Source organism: Lucilia cuprina, chromosome 3, assembly GCF_022045245.1.
Source record: "Lucilia cuprina isolate Lc7/37 chromosome 3, ASM2204524v1, whole genome shotgun sequence".
NCBI classification, from domain to species: Eukaryota; Metazoa; Arthropoda; class Insecta; order Diptera; family Calliphoridae; genus Lucilia; species Lucilia cuprina.
The window spans coordinates 29,110,744-29,134,175 of record NC_060951.1 but is presented as its reverse complement, the minus strand read 5'-3'; the positions used below and the strand labels follow the sequence as shown (position 1 = coordinate 29,134,175).

At 31.1% G+C, this 23,432-nt stretch overlaps 1 protein-coding gene and 1 long non-coding RNA gene across 3 annotated transcripts; both read left to right on the top strand.

Annotated features, from left to right (window-relative positions):
* Window positions 1-611: 611 nt before the first annotated feature.
* Window positions 612-7,965, top strand: LOC111684570 (protein 60A). The gene is made up of 5 exons (XM_023446766.2): window positions 612-2,284; window positions 5,299-5,480; window positions 6,800-7,239; window positions 7,308-7,472; window positions 7,625-7,965. Exons 1-5 carry the CDS (start codon window positions 1,989-1,991, stop codon window positions 7,883-7,885), a joined length of 1,344 nt encoding a protein of 447 aa, XP_023302534.2. The 5' UTR covers window positions 612-1,988; the 3' UTR covers window positions 7,886-7,965.
* An 11,816-nt stretch (window positions 7,966-19,781) lies between these two features.
* Window positions 19,782-21,888, top strand: LOC124419035. 2 transcript variants are annotated; one of them, XR_006940349.1, is made up of 3 exons: window positions 19,782-20,024; window positions 20,129-20,426; window positions 20,960-21,888. It is a non-coding gene; the product is annotated as an uncharacterized LOC124419035 (long non-coding RNA). The 2 variants fall into 2 exon arrangements; XR_006940348.1 differs by having other exon boundaries at window positions 19,782-20,028.
* The last annotated feature ends 1,544 nt before the right edge of the window (window positions 21,889-23,432 follow it).

Below are 23,432 nucleotides of genomic sequence, written 5' to 3'. Positions count from 1 at the left end.
TAAAATATTGAACCCTTTTAGACACTACAACGAGTACCAAATAATGTACTCAAATAGCACAACCATCACTGTTTAATTTCCAATGCGTTTGAGATACAAATACAAGAAAAAAAACTCATCCACACACTACATGGATAAACAAAACAACAAATAGATCGATCGATCGAACCGATCGATAGAATGTACAAGTATTTATTGAGTAAAAACGAAGAGTATTGAAATAACAAACAATCCCATAGTACATCCCATCATCAATAGTAGCAGCAGGCAGAAAGTATAACAATAGTAAAGTACTATTTAGTTAGCAGTAGTAGTATGAGTAGTAAAGTAGTAGTATTTAGTAGTTTCATTTTGTGGTATTAGTAAGTAATAGAGTAAAAACGAGTAAATAATCTCAGTCATATCAAGAGCTTTGCGAGTGATGCACGGGTTGCAGTTTATTAAACGGATAAATTAAATTTATAAAAGAATTTGTTTTTTTTCTTCTTAAATCTATAATAAACAAAATCAAACTACAATTTTTTTTGACAAAAATAAAACGCAAAATAATTTAAAAAGAAAGTGGGAAATTATTTAAAAAATTTAAAGAATAACTAAAACTTTTTTTTAATAATTTTATGGTATTGAAGTGTGTGATTTATAAAAAAAATACTCGTTTAGAGTATTTAGTTTAAAAAAAAACCAGTTTATTGGAGTTGTTTTTTTGTTGTTGTTGTCATCCATATTTCTTTTCAAACATGTCAAATTTGGCATTTTTGCAGGCCTGGTTTAAAGTATTGAAATCAAGTGCTAAAAATAAAACAAAATAAGATTCATAAGTTAATTAATTTAAATAATTAAAACCAGCTGAACAAGGGGAAAAAGTGGAAAAAGAAAATATTTTTTTTAAAAATAACAATTAAAAGCAATTAACACGCATATTCGCACGTTTTCATAGTTACGATTTTAGTGCGGGATTTTAAAATTGATCGAGCAGTTTGAGTATATCAAAGGAATTTGTTTATAAAAACATTATTATTATTAATATTATATTGTTGTTATTTGTTTTTTTTATCACACCCTACAACTTAAACCTCCATTTTACACCCGCCACCAGCAGATTCCACAATTTCATACTGATCGGCAACGACAACAATAACAACAAAAATACGAAAAAAATAAACAAAATTGTGTGGAATATACACAATAACTATATACAAAATCAAGAAGAATATAATTTCTAGTTAATTGCACATTAATAACGCGCACACACTTGATATCAAGTGGTATTGTTTGGTATTATTACGACGATTACGATCACTACTCTTGTACTCACTCCGGAGAGTATAAGGCAGAGAGTACATTCAACATTTTTGAAAAAACTACTGACCGGTGTAAGAAAATTGAGAGCGAGAGAGAGAGAGAGAGAAAACCTCAAATTTCCAGAGAAGTGTGGCAAGTGTGGCCACTACCACAACTACTGCTAACCAGCCGGCCTGTGATCTGGTCAAAGTATATATTGGATTATAATCGCCACATTCAATATGTATTTTATGTGATTAGGAGCATCTTTCATCAGTGGAACGTGAGCAGCATTTAAACAAAAAAAAAAAATTTATTGAAAACAAAAATAAATGATCACTTTTTCCAGTGTATTCTAAGTGAAACACTAAATAGTTGAAATTATTTAAATGTAAACAAACATCAATCCTCAAACTCATCAAGCGCCAATTTGAAAAGAAACCAAAAAATAAGAATCTCTCAACGTTAATTATTGCTGATCAAGTAATAAAATCGTTTAAAAGATTACCTTACAAATAAAATTCTTAAACAACTGCTCCTTAAGAAAAAGAAAACTCTCCTTCCCCATTACATATCTCGTCCGCATGTTTATTTTTTTGTAATTCATGTAATTAAAAATTAAACAACCTAAACAATCAATTCGCAATTAAATCAACAGTACGTTATAAAAGTAAACTTACTCTCACTCCAGCAAATCAGCAAACAACATGTCTTTCTATAGCAAACTAACAGCACAATTTCGTATTGCTTTAACACCTTCCTTCGCCCGCTTGTTTTGTTTAATTATTCTAACAGTTTTACTCAGCTGTTTGGCGCCTTATAATCCGTCCAGTATTTTGGTTAGTGCCAGTCAATCGGGTATTTATGTTGATAATGGTCACGATCAAACTATAATGCATCGTACCTTAGATGAGGAGGAAAAAGTGGCAGCTTCCTATGAAATATTGGAGTTTTTGGGTTTACCCGAACGTCCGCGAAGGAAACATAGTCATTTGTCGTTAAGGTAAGTTAGGGGTAAATGTTAGAGTTTTATTATTTTCCAGATTTTTTTTATTATTTAAGGAGTCAATGTTAAGATTGGAAAGAACCTACTCTAAGGGCGAGTTTTTCTGATAAAGATAATCTTCATTCTTTGGTTAAACCTGGTATAATATATGTTTCGTGTTTTTTAGTTATCAGTAAAGTTACTTATTATCTTAGTTTAACTGAGTGTAATTGGCCAATTAAACTCAAGTTATAAGTGAGAAAACACAATTAACAAAAACAATAAAACAATGATTTCGGAACAACAAAAACATAATATTTTAAGTAAATTGCAATTTTCTGATTTGTTTTGTTTCATTAATTATAGTTTTAAATGTTTATTTAACATTTTTCCAAAATTTTTCATTTTACAAAAGTATTGTTTGCAAAAACAGCTGTTCATTGTTTATGTTTTTTAGTGAAAAGTTGGCAATACTAACAAAGTAAACTGAGCTTAAATCTAAAACTGAAAAACACAACCATCGGTTAAAGTTCGCCTAAATTCGTTCCGAGTTTAATCTAACAGCAAGTTAAGCCTAGTTTAACTGAGGAGTAAGAAACCAGTCCTAAGAATCTTTTCCATCTCATTTTCTTTATAAAATATCTTAAAGTTGTTTCTATCGATTGGCAAAATATTTATTCTCTCTTTTCTCTTTTATCCGAATAATCCAAGGAAGTTCTTTTGTTTTGTCTTTCTTCCCACATAAAGTTCAGATAATATTGTCCTTCATTTCAATATGATCGGTCTACTGATCTCGAAAAGACTGTCAAGCTTTGAAAAACAGTCATCAAGGATTCTAATATCTTCGCCTAGCCAGTCAAATTCTGTATCATATGTGCCTATAAATTGCTGGCACTAGTATAAAACATTAACGCTTATGTACAGAGCAATTTCTCAAATGGATCATGTAGATCAGAGCCCTCACATTCCTAAGTCTCACACAATACGAGCACATTTAGAGACAAATGAGAGTATAAAGGAAGAAAAATTGGTTCTTAAACCACATTTATTACAAAAATCAACCATGAAGTCATTGCGATACAAGGAAATTAATTGTTATCCGGGTGGACACACGACCCAAACGATCATAAAGTTCACTCATCATAATTATGCTTATTGTTTTACAACATTGCTTTTGAAAGCTTTAAATCAATGGTTCCCAATTGTTGAGGACTCATAGCAAAATACTATAGGGTACGTGAATAGGTTTTAACTTTTCAAAATTTAGAAAATTCCTTATAACGTTGATGATCACGAAGAATCACAGTGCCCGCTGTAATATGTTAAAGTATGGAAACAAACAATCGATAACCAAACGATCATTAAGTTCGCACATCATAATATTGCTAAAAGTTTTACATCTTTGCTTTTGAAAGCTTTAAATCAATGGTTCCCAATTGTTGATCCGAAAGTACTCGTAGCAAGGCAATTCCCTTATAACGTTGATGATCACGAATTATCTGAGTGCCACTGTAGTATGTTATAGTTTAAAAACAAGATATTAAAATCTCCTACGATTTAGACAAAAGGTTTCTCAGTGATCTTTAAACTCTCAGATTCTTGAAAAAGAGTGAAAGTAAAAATTTACTGTTTTTTTGGACTTTTCCCGTATCGTTCTTAATTTATTCTTATATTGTAGATAAGATCATATCGGTATATTACCACAAGCTATCAAAATCTCCTTGGAGTTATACAAAGGGTTTCCCTGTGATGAGTAATGTAGCTATTTCTATTTACCATCTAACTTTTTAAACTCTCAGATCCTTGAAAAAGAGTTAAAGTAAAAATTTACTGTTTTTCCCCAAATTTCCGAGATCGTTCTAAATTTATTCTAATATTGTAGATAAGATCCTATCGGTATATCAGCACATCCATCAGTTTACTTACATCCTCTAAAGGAGAATCTTAACATACATCTGATTCAAAAAATTGACTTATATCACTATGTTTCTGGAGGAATTCGAACCCACCACATGCTCTGTAATTTGTACCGCTCCTAGAATCTAGGAACGACAGAAATTTATCGTAAACATTATATTTCGCGATTTAGGTTTAAACCATATTCACTACGTGAATACCGAAACAACATCAACCAACTGACCAGACAGGACATAGTCCTGCGGGCAACAGGCCACCCGTAGTAACAGATTATGTGGTGTTCTGGTTAAACCCCTTTTCAAATCACCCAAGGACAAGCCAGGGAGTGAAATGTAAACACCGTTTATAGTCCTGGCAGACTAGAGGTAGTGGTGGCATCACTTTACCCTAAAATTATAATACACCAAGATGTGGGTCTTAAATCAAGGAAAAATGCCCCGGGGGGAGGGGCATTTACAGACAAGAACATTACCAACTTACTTACGAAATAACCCTCTGTTGTAGATTAGTTTAAATCTATATGTTTTTGAAAAAAAAAATGGTTTTATCGCAAAAAAAATGTTTGCCTTAACGCATCGGATCATTTCGATCTATCGATTTTTGATATTCTCCTGATCTTATTTATAAAATATTCGCTAAACTTTTCTCTTTATCATCACTATTTTAATTCGGTTCTTATTCGTTCACCTTAACGGTTTTATGGAAGAAATTGTGAAATTTTTAACTAAAGACTAAGTGTACATACCAAGTTAATCTAACAAGATCATTTTACTTACTGTTTAACACCATTTGACATGTTATCTGATACATAAACGAAATACAAATTTTTTATTTAAAAAAAATTGATTCGTAGACAAAATGGAGCCTTTAAGTTTAAAGCAAAATTATGTTAAACAACAAATATAATGTTTATTATTCAAAGTATATAAGCTCTGACATTAAAACAATATTATAAACATTTCGATAGAAGAATTTTTGTTACTTATTATTAACTTGATACTTTGAAAATGTTTACAAAGAGTGTTAAAAAATATTATTGTATTTAACAAAATTTTTATATAATTTAATATTTAGTAAGGTTTAGTTATAATTATTTTTTAATGTTATTTTTAAAGAAAATCAGCACCGCAATTTCTCCTGGATGTTTATCATCGCCTTAAGGAAGAGGAAAATAATGATGAACCGGCGCCCTTGGTGCGCTCAAAACGTGATCTTCAGGAACAAGAAAACTTTATAACTGATCTCGATAAGAAAGCCATTGATCAAAGTGATATTATAATGACATTTTTAAATAAAAGTAAGTAAAAAAAAAACAATTTCAAACCAAAAGATGTTCAGAATTTTTTGCGTCCTAACTATAGTTCATAACTATAACTGGACTAGAACTAAACAAGAACTGAACTAGAATTAAACTAGAACTGAACTGGAACTGAACTAGAACTGAACCCTAACTGAACTAGAACTGAACCCTAACTGAATTAGAACTGAACAAGAACTGAACTAAAACTGAACTAAAACTGAACTGGAACTGAACAAGAACTGAACTAGAACTGAACTAGAACTTAACTAGAACTGAACTAGAACTGAACTAGAACTGAACTAGAACTGAACTAGAACTGAACTAGAACTGAACTAGAACTGAACTAGAACTGAACTAGAACTGAACTAGAACTGAACTAGAACTGAACTAGAATTGAACTAGAACTGAACTAGAACTGAACTAGAACTTAACTAGAACTGAACTAGAACTGAACTAGAACTGAATTAGAACTGAACTAGAACTGAACTAGAATTGAACTAGAACTGAACTAGAACTGGGCTAGAACTGAACTAGAACTGAGCTAGAACTGAACTAGAACTGAACTAGAACTGAACTAGAACTGAACTAGAACTGAACTAGAACTGAACTAGAACTGAACTAGAACTGAACTAGAACTGAACTAGAACTGAACTAGAACTGAACTAGAACTGAACTAGAACTGAACTAGAACTGAACTAGAACTGAACTATAACTGAACTAGAACTGAACTACAACTGAATTAGAACTGGACTAGGACTATAACTGAATTTGAAGTTGAAATTTCACTTTTTTCTTTTTACCTCATTTTGATTATCTTTGCACTAATAGCCCACAAATTATTTTTTATCATTGATAATGACTCAATTATGGTCCATAAAATAATGATCATAAAATAAAAAAAAGACGTAAGCAACTTAAAAAAAAAATACTAAAAGGTTTAGGCGCCTTTTTTTGTTTGAGTCACAATATTTACGATTCTGATTTCTTCTACTACCTGTGTATCTGAACGAACAATATTCCAAGAAGGAATGAACACACACATGCGCATTAATATGAAATGAGAAGGAGAAGATTTCATTTTAAGCACAGCTTGAACCAGTTTAAATGTTGTGTTTTAAAAACAGACTGATTGTCTGTAAAGACGTTCGTTTAAAAGACCGCCTACTCGTCCAGCACTTATTCTTTAATTTTTTTCTGTTGTTCTTTAGGATTTTTAAAAGCTGGCGCTTAAAAAAAAACATATTTCTTTCTTTCCTTTTAAGATTACTAAGCATTTTTCTCATTCCTTTTCATTTATTTTTAAAATTTTTTTGTAGACCACCATGTCGATGAGGTACGACATGAACATGGACGTCGTTTGTGGTTTGATGTTAGTGATGTACCCGACGATAATTACCTTATGATGGCCGAATTGCGCATGTATCAAAATCCCTCTCAGGGCAAATGGGCAACAACTGGCAAGGAATTTACCATTACCGTATATTCTATTGTTAAAACCAATGGCCATGAGAGAGAATTGGAAGCTCTTTCCTCGATCAATACCACCGCTGACTATCAGGGTTGGTTGGAAATGAATGTTACCGAGGGCTTAAGTGCTTGGCTTCAGGATCCTAAAGATAATAGAGGCATCTATATAGGAGCTCATGCTGTTGCAAAACCCGATAGAGAAGTAAAACTTGATGATATTGGTTTGGTGCATCCCAAGGGAGATGATGAATATCAACCCTTTATGATTGGCTTTTTCCGGGGTCCTGAGGTGGGTTTTGGTATTTCTTTAAGAGTTTTCTAAAACGTTTACTAATTCCTTTATCGTTTCAATTGCAGCTTATTAAAACTGTTAAACGTCATAGTCGGCAAAAGCGTAATACACATCCTCGTCGTCGCAAGAAGACCGATATTGTGAATCCATTAATCGATGGTCCCAGTGAGAGTGTTCGCAGCTGTCAAATGCAGACACTGTATATTGATTTTAAAGATTTGGGTTGGCGTGTAAGTAATTCGTTAATTTTCTTTAAGTGTAGTTTTTGGACTTAGGAATGAAGTCAGTTTAAAGTCCATTTTTTATCTAATGCACTGTCAGGACGGTCCGGTATATAAAATAATTAACAATAAGTAACCTCCAGCATTCTTCCTCTTTTCAGGATTGGATTATCGCACCCGAAGGCTATGGCGCCTACTATTGTAGTGGTGAGTGTAATTTCCCCCTTAATGCTCATATGAATGCTACCAATCATGCTATAGTCCAGACACTGGTACATCTATTGGAACCGAAAAAAGTACCCAAACCATGTTGTGCACCAACACGTTTGGGTGCATTGCCCGTGCTCTATCATCTAAACGAAGAGAATGTTAATTTAAAGAAATATAAAAATATGATTGTTAAAAGTTGTGGTTGCCATTGAAACGAGAGTTTATACGTTTATGAAATTTAAGAAAAAACAAAACTGAGATTAAATAAAAATTCTAATTTTATATGTATGAATATAGTTGAATAAGTTATTGGGCGGAAATGAACAAGGGGAAAACAATATGTTTAAACAAATACTAAAATTGAAAACCTTTAACGGTGAATGAAAATACAAAATCCTAAAAGTATACTTTAGAAATATAGAAAATAAATTATTTATAACTTGCACACTGGGACGTGAAACATATAATTGTAAGAACATAGTTGATTAAGTAGTCAGTTAGATATTTAGTAATTAATAGCCAATCGGAGGAGCCACCAACTGGCTAGAAAGCAGTTAAAAATTTAAACTTTAAATCTCCATCGGAACAAGACAGCTACCAACGCTCTGATGGCTATAATTAATACAGGTAAGATACATATAACTTTAATTCAGGAACCTTGGACGATACGCAACAAGGATTAAACCTCTTTAATTTTCAACTTTTTTACTCTGATACAGGGTCTCAAACGAGAACATGTATCTTATGTCACAAGAACTTAAGGATTATCCACATCGGATGCAGTGGTGCTGAAGCAAGGTCGTGGCAATATATACCTTGTATCTGTTTACTTGCCTTTCGATTATCCGACACTACCACCAACGTCGGATCAGATGAAACTGGTTGAAGAGGCACAAGGAAAAATTAAGAACCCATGTAGCTTGGGTTAGTACAAACATCCATCGCAGAGAAGAAGCCCTAATAGATTTCCTTAATACTAAAGACTTGATCACATTGAACTTAGGTAATAAAGCTATCTTTGTCAATGGAATCAGAGAAGAAGTATTAGATATAACTATATGTTCAGAATAGCTTATAAACGAAATTTAGCATTCGAGAGTTTTGAACAAGCACGCCTTTTCTGACCATCGCTACATAATATTCAAAATACTGCTGCTGCCACCAAAGTCTATTATTGTTCACCGAATGTATTATTTTCAGAAACTCAGTTTCCTAAACTTTATTCCTAAGAGTTTTTCCACTCAGTGTCAGTGAGGACGGTTATTTACGGAATAACACCATTTCCGCCTAGATCTAACTTCGGAGGCAAAGGAAGTGGTCCAGAGGTTCACTATCCTCTCCAAATGCTCTACATTCGTAGTTACTTTTTGGTTGGTAATTAGTTAGTTAGAAAAATAGATAGATAGATAGATAGATAGATAAATAGATAGATAGATAGATAGATAGATAGATAGATAGATAGATAGATAGATAGATAGATAGATAGATAGATAGATAGATAGATAGATAGATAGATAGATAGATAGATAGATAGATAGATAGATAGATAGATATATAGATAGATAGATAGATAGATAGATAGATAGATAGATAGATAGATAGATAGATAGATAGATAGATAGATTGATTGATAGATAGATAGGTAGATAGATAGATAGATAGATAGATAGATAGATAGATAGATAGATAGATAGATAGATAGGTAGTTTAAAAAAGGCCTGCCAATATCTGATACGTATTTCATCAGTAGGAAGAGTGGGAATCGAAACCACGTCCTCCGGAATGACACGCTAGCACCTATTCCATTTCCAATAATGATTATACATATGTATATGTTCTCTTAATAATATAAGCTTGTTCGACACATGTCTATTATTATCACTTATCTATGAAGGATCTTTAGGTGCTAAAAGTTTTTAAACTATCAACAGTTATGGGTTCGTTGAAATTTAAGGGCTTCTGATGCTCAGGTCTTTAACTATGTATATTGAATCATTTGTTATTTTGTTATTTTTTCAAATCTTTATTACCATGTTCCATATTTTATGCAACAGTTGTTTTCATATTTATTATTTATCATGTTTTTACTTACGTATTTCTTATATAAAGTCGCTAGAGGGTGGTTTCGACACCTTCATTTTATCACCCAATATCTTTTGTTTTATGTTTATTTCATTTTAGCCATATTCCTCCATTAGTATTTTAAGCTCAAGACAATGAATTCATTCACATTAAGTCAAGTACCGACAAAACACAAACAGTTACAAGTTCTATAACTATTCAAGTACATTTCAACTTGTTGGTTGACTAAGTATTATATAGTTAAACGATGTAATTGTTTATTTTTTAAGGAATTATAATGAATATATGACAATGACATTTAAATAAAATAAATCCGAATTTATTTTTTAATTTTTTTTCAACAACAAAATGAAAACAAAGAACAAAATTATGGCGATCTAATGAATTGGGGTATTTAGGTTATTAAGTCCAAATCGGGATACATATTTCACAAATGTTATTTAGATTTAAATTGTATTTCTAGGCAGATAAAGCTCTTCAATTGACGGATAAGGATAACTGCTAAAATGCTGATTAAAAGTATTATAAGAGATTGGCTTCTTGTAGTCATGAGATAATTCAGAGCGCCTCTGTGTTAAAGTTTTCCCTAGCAATGTCTGATAGGAATTTCATATCATAGTAGTATTTTCTATAGAAAATTTTACATTTCTTTGTTAGGATTTACATAAAACTCATAGAGAGGTCAAGAACTACCGAACCTCCAGCATAATAGGTCTTCTCATAATGAGACTAACATGCAGTCAAAATCAAAACTCTAATGTAAATGATAACATTTTTAAGAATACCTTTAGGTAACGGAATATACTCCACTTTTGAAATAACCCTCGTTGTTACTTTTAAACACTATATATATTGAAATATGTACGTGTATATGTTTTGCCTAATACAAATAATTGATAATGATTAAAATAAATAGAATTTTATGAATGTATATATATTATATATAGCCGGACAAAGTCCACATGCTGCACTTGGTCTTACAGCTGGCTTGATGACACACACATTACTGCTAAATCTAGTAATGAGTAAAATTGGAATGGGATTATTAGGAGTGTTTCTGTTTTATTGTGTTCGTATTCAAGAGATTGGGTATTGGAATAATTGTATATATTCTCATTGTCTGGTTATTTTATATGTAGTTTTAACTGGAAGATTATCTACCGGTTAATCGCAATTTGAAATAATAGATCTTAGAGTTTTATATTAATTTCACTTTATCTTGTCCTACAGTGTCTTGAGCCCAAAAAAAGTATATTTCCCGAAACATTAGTTTGTTTCAGAGTTTCTTTGTAGAAAAAAACGAACTATTTTTGATGGAAAATCTTAACTTCCAACCACCTCCTTGATAAACTCCGGGTGCCAATTCCCGGAGCATTCCTTTTAATCTTTTGACTCTTTTGAACCAGTGGCTCGCAGAGCAGAGTTTCGACTTTGCTCTTCTCGTCGGCTATTGAAGAGATCCCAACGTTTTATACGAAATGACTGAGGTGGGACACAAATCGCGAGAAGAGATTGAAGTTGTGAGTGTCTGGCGAGTAGCCCTATCTTACGGTGGTACTTTTGTGGTATAATAAACAACTCACCACTGCCCCCTTGTGTATATTACACGCAGGTCCGATCCATGCACATGTACGAATTCGTCAAATAAGCCGAGACTTTGGTCTTACACACTGTAGTAATTCTGGTATGAACAGAGTTTACTCTGAATATACCTGGACAAGGAAGGAAAAATTTAATGCTATCTCTTCTGTATGATACCTTTTTTTCAAACCTCTACATCCATCCCTTATCATATACACTTACATATACATATATACTAGGGTTTAAACAACAGCCACTACGTGGATCCCAATCAACCAACTGACCAGCCACAACATAGTCCTGCGGGTAACTAGCCACTCGTAGTACAAGATTACGTGGTTCTCTGGTTAGACCCCATGTTAAATCATACCATGGACAATCCGAGGAATTGACATCACCAGTTTATAGTCCCGACAGACTAGACTACTTGTGGCACCTCTATACTCCCGGATTGTAATACACCAAGATGGGATCTATTATTAATGAAACATGCACCGGACTTCCATAGACTTTGCCAAACCTACATACTAACGTGAATATGTCGGCTGTTTTCTCTTAAGAGTTTTGGATAAAAGTTGTTGTGTGTTGGATTGAATGGTTATGGAAGTACGGTATCTTATCAACATTGAAATTTTCCTCTCTTTTTAGAGCATATTCAGGGTTGACCCTTTTCATACCTATTTTTCTATACATTTTTGTCTGTAAGATCTTGTTTTTGTTTTATTAGATGGATTCGTAAAAGGGCCTACTGTCACTAGGTAGTGTTGCCAAATCAATAGTGTCCTTTCCATCTATGTATTTTCCAAACATCTCTAATGTTTTGGAACGGCACAGTGGTGGTCAGAGTTTATATAGATCTAGTTCTCAAGGAAATTTCGGTATTTGGAGATACAAAACTTGCCACATGAGTATTCTAGCAAGATCTCAACGGGGACAGTAGTGGGTCTCTAGCTCACCCTGTGGTTACAAAATGCCATTGTGAAATACGGCAACAAGAAAAGTGTTCACGTAAAGCATTTCCTTCTAAACGCTGAATCTTGTGTTTCCAGTTTGTTCACACCTTTATTGCTCTATCTCATCTTAAATCTGAAAAGGTCTCAGATACAATTCTCAAAGATACTACATCTTCTCTTCACAGACGTAAACATTATTATCTCAATTCTATTTTTTTAAAGGCGTTACAGAACAAACTTGTTCACAATAAACACGCAATTAATTTCTGGACATAAATATTTTTTATTTATTTGATAAATATTTTTGCAACAAAAAAAATCACACTTTTTTCTATTATTTATTTTTTCATAATCAGTTATAAAAAATTACACTGCGTGGCATTAAGCTATGTAACACTGTTATAAATATTAACATTTCCTCTTAATAACTGCTTTAAAATAAATCATTTTTAAAAAATTATTTTCAAACAAAGTGATTTATCTGACCTGACAAAATCTACTCTACTATAATTAGTCGTTAGATCACATGTACCATACGGTGTAATGTGTACCAATTTGTTAAACAGTGTCTCATCCAACAGATTACGTTGTTTGCATTAAACAAATCATGTGAGACCTTCGTTAAATATACACAGTTTTTAATCTGTTTGTATAAATTCATTTACCTATGATCTTGTCGTTTTTGGTTGATATAAAAAAATATAAAATATTTAAATTCAAAAACAACAAATATAAATTTTATTGTTTTTATAAATAATAATAATTTCGATTTTGTATAAAATATTTTACAATGGACTTTGCTTTGGTAAGGTAAACAATTAACATAATATTTAGTCGGTTTATTAAGTTGTGTTTAAATGATTATAATTGAACAACAATTTACTTAATGATGATCGTCAGTATGTCTTTTGTAGAGGGACTTTTACGGAAGACTTACTAGTTTTCCTTTCGCAATGCTTGTCGTAAATGAAACTATTTGCATTTATTGTTGGTAATAATTTGTTTCAAAACTTCTCAAATATAGTTATATAGAGAGGAACCCGTCAAACGACTTCAAGATAAATTGAGAGGTATTGCAATACTCCGATCTTTCCCCTATTCTATTCTTATTTTCATAGGTAGGCGTTCACCACAGATAAAATACATATCTGTTGTGATTACCTCTGTTTCCGATTGAAATTAACTTTTACATTTTTTTCACAAAAAATAGATTTTTATTGAGAACAAAAATTGTTCGCCATTTTTCATATTCGGGGTTCTAGATACGTACATATGAATATACATATGAATGTTTTAAGTATCCTCTTTCTTCACAAAAAGTAGATTTTTATTGAGAACTAAAATTGATCGTATAATTGGTTGCAAAAAGTAATTTTTTATTGAGGACAAAAATTGATTGCTCACTTCATAAGCCCGCTATTCGAGGGCATAGAAGTGCTACTAGTCTTTTCGGAGTTATAAACTAAACTTCTCGGAATATTTTGATTTGGGGTCTATTGCCGGTAAGTAACTTTGCTATTCCGAGAAACTCTCCTTGTTATTAATCTTAACGTTTTATTAAATGCACGTTTTTGTTTTGGTTTACAGATAAGTGGATCTTCATCTTTTAATAGTGGAGAGAAGTAGTTTTGGAGGCAAAATTAAGTCACGCTGAGTTACAGACTATTATCATAGTATTTTTAGTTTATTTTTCAGTTTACAAGACGTCTGGGTTATACGAATCCCTTGATATATACGAAACTTGATATCGGTACATTGTCCGCAAAAATATATATATTTGATTTTAGATCCTTGCACTTCTTGGACATTTGCAGAAAATATAGCCGTTTTCTTGATAAAACCTTAAGCTTGATGCATCGAAAACCAGTAAAGAACCAAGTGGACTTTAGGCACATTAGAATAGGTCTTTTTGATGTATGTATGGAACAACCGCTTTATCAGTAAACGTATCCAATATACCTAATCCTATATGACGTCTCAACCTGAATTTATTTTGTCTCAGCTTAGCCGATCAATTAAACTTTTATTCAAGGTTAAACTTTCATATTGTGAAATATACTACAATATTACTAAAACTGCATAAATTCTGACATTTAAAGTAATTTAGATAAAAAAGTTAATATTTTAAATTGTAATTAAATATATTTTTTTGTACTTCAATTATTTTAACGTTTTCGTCTAAACTCTATTACTATGCTGGCATTTTGATAGGTCGAGTTTATAATTTTAAACGACTAATAATTAAAACAGGTACAATTTAAAACTTTCAACGATTTTTTTGTTTATAATCAGTGAGTGTGTGTGTGCATCTGTTAAAAAAATCTTTCGTTTAAATATTGCTTTTAATTACTTTTAATAATACTAAGTTGATGTTTTAAAAATACATGACAGTAATAAGAATTATTATTACAAGCCTGAAAACAATCTAGACACTTATATATAGTTAATTCCGGTTTTGTACACCGTACGATTTATACAGTTATTAGATGGAGTCCACTTTTTCGAATGTAACCAAAACTTATTAACGAAAGTGTAAAATTTTTTAAAATTCTGTACAGTTTAAGTTGTAGGCTATTTAGTTAGTTAGTTAGTTAGTTAGATAGTTAGTTAGTTAGTTAGTTAGTTAGTTAGTTTGTTAGTTAGTTAGTTAGTTAGTTAGTTAGTTAGTTAGTTAGTTAGTTAGTTAGTTAGTTAGTTAGTTAGTTAGTTAGTTTGTTAGTTAGTTAGTTAGTTCGTTAGTTCGTTAGTTATTTAGGTAGTTAGTTAGTTAGTTAGTTAGTTAGTTAGTTAGGTAGGTAGGTAGGTAGGTAGTTAGTTAGTTAGTTAGTTAGTTAGTTAGTTAGTTAGTTAGTTAGTTAGTTAGTTAGTTAGTTAGTTAGTTAGTTAGTTAGTTAGTTAGTTAGGTAGGTAGTTAGTTAGTTAGTTCGTTTGTGGACATTTGATTTAAATCTACTTATATCGAAAGTGGCAGGGAATATCTCTGCAGGAAGTTTATTCCACATACGAACAGTGCGGCTGAAGAATGAAATTTCCCTGAATTGTGTTGTGCGGTTCACTGGCCAATCTACCACAAATGGGTGTGTTCTTGATGAAGGACGTGTGTTACGCAAGAATATACGGGTATCGGGAACACGTTCCCTAATTTCAGATGAACACATTCCAATGTAGTATCGATAGAACAATGAAATACACCCCACGTTGCGACGGTGCTCCAGTGAATCAATAGAGATGGATACCCTACTGTCACCGATAAGTACCTTCGACCTCTCCTGTACGCGGTCGAGTAGCTCCAAAACAGACTTCGAATACATGAGATTTGTATTCCATTTTCGGTCGGATATAAGTGGTGCAAATAGTGAGAAGATCAGATGGAGTGAAGTATGTCTTTCAGCGTTTCAAAAAACCGAGACACTTGAATGCTTCTTTCAACACTTGTAAACCGTGTTTAGTATAGCGGACATCGCACTGAATTTTCATGCACAGAACATCAAGAGTTTCTGATTCCTTAATATTCTAAGCGTTTATGTGTTAAAAAATAACATTGAGTTTTACGGGCATTAAAATCGACTCTGTTAACACGAACCCATTCAGAGATTTTTATCAAGTCGTGATTAAGCCATTCATTTATATTGCTCCAATCTCTAGAGGGCTTGGCCTATTATTGAATGAATAAGAATGGCAGATACTGCTGTCATCCGCAAAAGAGTAGATATCGAAACCACGATCTGACCACTTGTCTTAGCCTTCTATTACATTTTCATCAACTGGATACATTTCTGTTCATTATCAGAGTAACTGGTGCGAATCGAACCCATGATCTTCATACTTATAGACTATATATTGTGAAATTTTCAAAGCTATCTACACATTCTAATTTAGTTTATAGTAAAACAATTCTCTTATGCTCATTATTAGAGTAACTGGTGCGAATCGAACCCATGATCTTCATACTTATAGACTATATAGTAAATTTTTAAAAGCTATTCAATTATTGAAATTTACTTTATAGTAACGCAAGTCTAGACCTTATACTACAACTGTATGCAACTCTTAATCTATATATATAAAATTCTAACGTTACTGACTGACTGACTGACTGATTGACTGATTCATCATCGCACAGCCTAAACGGTTAAAGCTAAAGAGCTGAAATTTGGACAGGGGGTTGGTCTCCCACCAAATAGATCCACTAAGACGGGATTTTTGGAAATTCGAATGTTTAGGGGGCAAAAAAGGGTAAAAACGGGTAAAATCGGTAACCTTATATCTCCTAAACTAGAAAAGATACAAAAATAGTTTAAAGCTTATCGTCGTTCATTTAAAAAATAAGCGGACAGGTGTCTGGTACTTTTTTCAATTTCGGCCCCTTTAGGGAATAAACGGGTAAAAACTGTATTTTGGTACTTTTTTTGCACCCCATGTATCTTTTAAACCAGTGAACATTCAAACAATATTTTTGACTCCTTCATAACTTGACGAAAAAATAAATATACAAATTTAGTACTTTTTGGTTATTCGGATGTTTAAGGGGTGAAAATTGTACCTATTTTGGTACTTTTTTCATAAAACATTGATTTTGGTTTATTAACTTATACATATAAATACGTAATAACGGGCTCCCACTACGATGTTGCATCATTTTGGAATAGAATTTTTATTTCGTTAATGAAATTAAGCATGTAGAGCCCGGAGTAAATGAGAATCTATAAAAGGGGACTTTTTGGTACTTTTTTGTTCTTCAAAAGGTACTTTTTGAATTTCCTATAATATTGAACCTAGAAACATGAAATTAAGTATGTAGAGCCCGGAGTAAATGAGAATCTATAAAAGGGGACTTTTTGGTACTTTTTCGTTCTTCAAAAGGTACTTTTTTAATTTCCTATAATATTGAACCTAGAAACATGAAATTAAGTATGTAGAGGATGAATTAAGTGAGAACCTATAAAAGGGGACTTTTGGTGCTTTTTCGTTCTTCAAAAGGTACTTTTTGGATTTTTGTATAATATTGAACCTAGAAACATGAAATTAAGCATGTAGAGCCCAGAGTAAATGAGAATCTATAAAAGGAGACTTTTTGGTACTGTTTCGTTCTACAAAAGGTACTTTTTGAGTTTTCTATAAAATTTAACCTAGAAACATGAAATTAAGCATGTAGAGCCCGGAGTAAATGAGAATCTATAAAAGGGGACTTTTCGTTCATCAAGAGGTACTTTTTGAATTTTTTATAATATTGAACCTAGAAACATGAAATTAAGCATGTAGAGCCCGGAGTAAATGAGAATCTATAAAAGGAGACTTTTTGGTACTGTTTCGTTCTACAAAAGGTACTTTTTGAGTTTTCTATAAAATTTAACCTGGAAACATGAAATTAAGCATGAAGAGCCCGGAGTAAATGAGAATCAATAAAAGGGGACTTTTTGGTACTTTTTCGTTCTTCAAAAGGTACTTTTTTAATTTCCTATAATATTGAACCTAGAAACATGAAATTAAGTATGTAGAGGATGGATTAAGTGAGAACCTATAAAAGGGGACTTTTGGTACTTTTTCGTTCTTCAAAAGATACTTTTTGGATTTTTGTATAATATTGAACCTAGAAACATGAAATTAAGCATGTAGAGCCCGGAGTAAAAGAATCTATAAAAAGGAGACTTTTTGGTACTGTTTCGTTCTACAAAAGGTACTTTTTGAGTTTTCTATAAAATTTAACCTAGAAACATGAAATTAAGCACGTAGAGCCCGGAGTAAATGAGAATCTATAAAAGAGGACTTTTCGTTCATCAAAAGGTACTTTTTGATTTTTTTATAATATTGAACCTAGAAACATGAAATTAAGTATGTAGAGTATGGATTAAGTGAGAACATATAAAAGGGGACTTTTTGAAACCTTTTCGTTCTTCAAAAGGTACTTTTTGGATTTTTGTATAATATTGAACCTAGAAACGTGAAATTAAGCATGTAGAGCCCGGATTAAGTGAGGACCTATAAAAGGGGACTTTTTGGTACTTTTTCGTTCTTTAAAAGGTACATTTAAAATTTTCTATAATATTGAACCTAGAAACATGAAATTAAGCGTTTAGAGCCTGGATTAAGTGAGAACCTATAAAAGGGTACTTTTTCGTTCTTCAAAAGGTACTTTTTGTGTTTTTTTATAATATTGATCCTAGAAACATGAAATTAAGCATGTGGAGCCCGGAGTTAATTAGAATCTTTAAAAGCAATCAGGGTCTTGAGGAAATGAAAATTTAAACTAGAATATTTTCTGGTATTTTTTGAATTTTCTATAATATTGAACTTAGCAACATGAAATTAAATAAAATAGGTCCTTTGGTACTTTTTCGTACTTCACTGGTACGTTAAGAGCTTTCTAAAATATTGAATATATAAACATAAAATTAAACACGCAGTTATTCAATTGAACGAAAATTGAAAAAGCATACTCTGGTACTTTTTTGTTCTTTTACTAATACTTTTCGAATTTTCTATAATATTGAACCTAAAAACATTAAATTGGACATGTAGCTTCCAGATTGTATAAAAATCTTTATGCGATTTTTTTGGTTTCTGGTTGAAAATTAAACATGCGTCATCCTGATTTAATGAAAATATATAAAAAGGCACTGTCTGGTACTTTTTCGTTCTTTAACAGTTTTTTCTAATTTTCTGTAATATTGAGACTAGAATAATAAAATCAAACTTAAAGAGTTCTCTAAAAGGGAAATTTTTGATATTGCAGATATATATACATTTACAATAATGATATTTATTTTATTCCATTACGATGAGGGTAGCGAAGCACACTGGGTATAGCTAGTCGTTTTAGTAAAAGATCAAAATGTCAAGTGTTATATATAGAATAGATTAGCTTCATAGCTATCCTGAAATTCGTTACTACTATAAAACCATTTCCTCTACACGTTTTGTTGATGAGCGTTATTTTAAAAAAATTATGTTCAAAGGTCAATGTTATTAACGGAAAATAAATTAGTATACGAGACTACAGAAACATTTTAATAATATTCATTGTTAGACATTCATTCATTTTCTAACTAGAACACTCTGGCAATGGGTATTTTCACAGTTTAGAGCAAAAAAAAAAGTTCCCCCTATTTCCCTCACAACTGACGGAGCCGAGAGGTGTTCATATGTAAATGAAATATTTCTTAAGAGTAAAAAAACCTATTTAAATTAAACTATGATACATTCACGCTCATCTCTTCATTCACTTATCGATATTCCGAACAACTTGATAAAATACGAGAACAACTGATTTTCTCAATTTCTAAGAAAATTACAATTAATCAGAAAATTCTTACTATACATATTTAATTAAATGTACTAGAGACGTGATCAGTAGAATATTATTAAATGAACATTGGCATGATCGCAGTTTGCAATATGTTAATGGGATTGTTTTTTATGGTTAATTGTTTGTTTTTTTTATATTCCTTCGTCTTTTTCTTATCAGTTCTTAAGAAGAATTGAAATGAATCAATCAGTTTGTATATAAATGTTATTAATTTTTTAAGGCAATCAAACCATGTCTGACTTGTTTGAGAAGCTGAAAATTTCCTCTATTAATGGCGTTTGGTATTGAAAATGTATAATATCGGTTTACGAATCCATCAAGACCTCATACATATTACATCCGGAATATTGCTTAAGTAGTGTACGAAAGCTTTCACAAAATCACCTGATGAATGCTAATAAACCCTTCGGTGTAACGAGGACTATGAAAGTAGGTAATGTGACGGGAGATATATCTAAAAACTCCTTTTGTTCAAGTTCGATTTATGGTTTACACTTGGTAACATTTACAAATACTATTTTTTGCATCGTTAGAATCTTATTAAGCTCCGCAACTTTTTTGGAAGATTTCAATGAGTAAACCGTTAATGGTATCTTCATATTGTTTGTCAGCAATTTACGTTTTCTAAATTACCAACACTTCTGATCGTCAACATAAGAAAACCTTCCGTAGTATAAGTTTGAGATCTGTGTGATGATACTATGCTGGAGTTTAAGGACACAATTGTGTGAAATCTAAGAAGAGCAGTGAACCTAGAATCATATACACATTAAGGGAGTAATGTTATTCTACATCTACATTCCTAAGGAGGATGTCTCCTTCAGTTATTAGGTAGAGTTGTAGGCTGTTAGTATTGATAAAACGACAGATTAAATAGAAAAAGAAGAATAAGAGAACTAACTAATTAACTAACTTACTAACTAACTGCCTTACTTACTAACATGCTATCTTTCTATCCATCTATCTATCTATCTATCTATCTATCTATCTATCTATCTATCTATCTATCTATCTATCTATCTATCTATCTATCTATCTATCTATCTATCTATCTATATATCTGTCTATCCATCTATCTATCTATCTATCTATCTATCTATCTATCTATCTATCTATCTATCTATCTATCTATCTATCTATCTATATATATATATATATCTATCTATCTATCTATATATATATATATATATATCTATCTATCTATCTATCTATCTATCTATCTATCTATCTATCTATCTATCTATCTATCTATCTATCTATCTATCTATCTATCTATCTATCTATCTATCTATCTATCTATCTATCTATCTATCTATCTACCTATCCATCTATCTATCTATCTACCTATCTATTTATCTATCTAGTATCGGAGTTAGTATACAGTGGCTTTGAACCACATTCATAGAGACACCATCAATACCGCAGTTTTAAGTTACCGCATGAATGTCGTTCATGGAGGTAGAGGCCAACCGCACATAGCAGAAATAAAAAAGATCCTGCCGCTGAGCAACAGCCTTAACGCCCACTGGTCCCGCATATACTGCACCGTCACTTTTTTATGCCCAGCATGTGGTCAGTGTCTCTATGACACCCACCTCATATTCAAATGTAATGATCACCCCACTTCACTTAGCCCAATGGATTTATGAATTAATCCTACTGAAGTATCTTAATTTCTTGGCTTGGACCTAAACTCAGGACTCCCGGATTAAAAATTGTATAGTTTAAGTTGTTACAACTGCAACTAACTAACATCCCTTAGTAACACTGTTTGGAAATTTTAAGGAAACTGCACCAGGAAAGTTTTTAAAAATACGTATTTTAAAGACAGTGTTAAAAAAATATTTTCCTACTAGAAGAAGTTTTAAAACCTCTAGGGGCAAATGTCGTCGTCTGAGAATTTGCCGCCTTTTTAGGGAAAAAGAAAACAAGTGGAATTTGATTTGACATAAATGCTCTAAACTCAATAAAACGCTGAAAAAGAGAGAAATAAATAAAACACAAAATATTTCAATTTCATATACACACAGCATTTTTTGTTTTATTATTACTAATGGTATTAAACAATTTTTGGGCAGATAGATATATTGGAAATAAATTTGATTAAAATTAATATTTATACAATTCTTGTTGTTAAATTAATTATAAATACAATTTGTTTATAGGTTGCGGAGGCAAAAACAATTGTAGTAGTATTAGTTCTTGCACACGTAGGAATAAAGTAAAATAGAAAAAAAAAATATGTAGTACAAAGAAAAAAAAATAAAAATAATATTTTACCAAAAAGTAATTCTAAAACCAAGAAGCGAAAGCTAGACTTTAAACTGTAATTAAAAAAATATAAACTAATTATATGTATAGTTTTTTTTGCTGAGTTAACAAATAGTGACAAAAACTGATCAAGAACAAAAGAACAATAATTAGTCACTTAAAATTATCAAGAAATTAAAGTCAATGATTTAGTTTTTTTGTTTGTTTAAGAATTACTTTAATAAAAATGAGTAAAATATATATAAAAAAATATTCATAATAATATCATAATTATAAGCTTACGAAGTATATAAGATTTCAATTAATTCATAAGAGATTTTTAAAAAAAATTTGGCCTTAATTTTGTTGTTGTATAAATGGAACAAATTTCTTAAAATTTAAATGAGATTTCATTTGTGAATAACAATTTTTACTTGAGTTTTTGAGAGAAGGAATTCAAATTAAATTTAACTTTACAAATTATTTCTTAAATGTAACTTTTGTATGTATGTATATGACAATGTATAAACTTTCAATTGTACGCTTACTTGCTATATTTTTCATTTGCATTCAATTCTTAATTTCTTTGCTAAACTTTAATAAACTTCTAATTGTTATGACAATCAACTAAACTAAAAAAAAATAAGCAAATAATCAATATAATCATATTAGTTACTTTGATTGTTTGTTACTAGTTTTAAGTGTTTTAATTGTTTAAACAAAATAATTTTCTTTCTTACTAAATTAAGTAAACTTTGATACTTAGTAACTACATTTATGTTTAATATTTAATTGTATATTTGTAGTATTAATATATTTAATTATTTTCTTCTTTCTATACGATAATAGGGAGTTAAAGGTTAAAATAGTTTTTTTAATTTTTGTTTCTTTGCGTTATAAACAATTTTATTTGTAATTAACACTTCGACTTTAAACGTTTTATCGTTTTGTTAGTTAAAGTTTATATTTGAGTTATTAAATTAACTTTGTTGTTGTTGTTGTTGTAAAAAAAATCCATGAGTAAACATTTTAAATATTTCTATTAAAATGTTGAAAATATTCAGAAAAAAAAGTTTAATGTTGTGTTTAAATAAAGCCTGTAAATAGAAAATAAAAGCAAAACATGTAAAAGTTGTTATTAAATAAAATTATTACAAAATTTGTGAAATAGTAATCCGCTAAAGTTATTGACACATCTTTCAAGGTATGACAAAAGTACTATAAAAAACATTACAATGGAATTTGTTTTCAATTAAAATTGTGTTTGAATTCTTTATTTTCATGATAAAAAGTGAAAGAAAGAATGATAGACGAGAGGCAGATATGTTGAAAAACACTGAATTGTACAGTTGCTGAATCATTATATTGAAATCTCGACCTATTGGAAATATATATGTATGTGCTATAGTGAGTTTTGTTGTACCTTGCCATTTAATTAATAATTTCAGTTGCAGTTTTAGTCCACTTCTAGTTTAGTTGTAGTTCAGTTCTAGTTCAGTTCTAGTTCTAGTTCAGTTCTAGTTCTAGTTCAGTTCTAGTTCAGTTTTAGTTCAGTTCTAGTTCAGTTCTAGTTCAGTTCTAGTTCAG

What these genes read in the sequence shown, in the direction of transcription:
- LOC111684570 (XM_023446766.2), top strand. Translation starts at nt 1,989, where the DNA reads ATGTCTTTCTATAGCAAACTAACAGCACAATTTCGTATTGCTTTAACA. An exon ending in AATGACATTTTTAAATAAAA is followed by an intron (nt 5,481 to 6,799) that starts GTAAGTAAAAAA and finishes ATTTTTTTGTAG; the next exon opens with ACCACCATGTCGATGAGGTA. An exon ending in TTAAAGATTTGGGTTGGCGT is followed by an intron (nt 7,473 to 7,624) that starts GTAAGTAATTCG and finishes TCCTCTTTTCAG; the next exon opens with GATTGGATTATCGCACCCGA.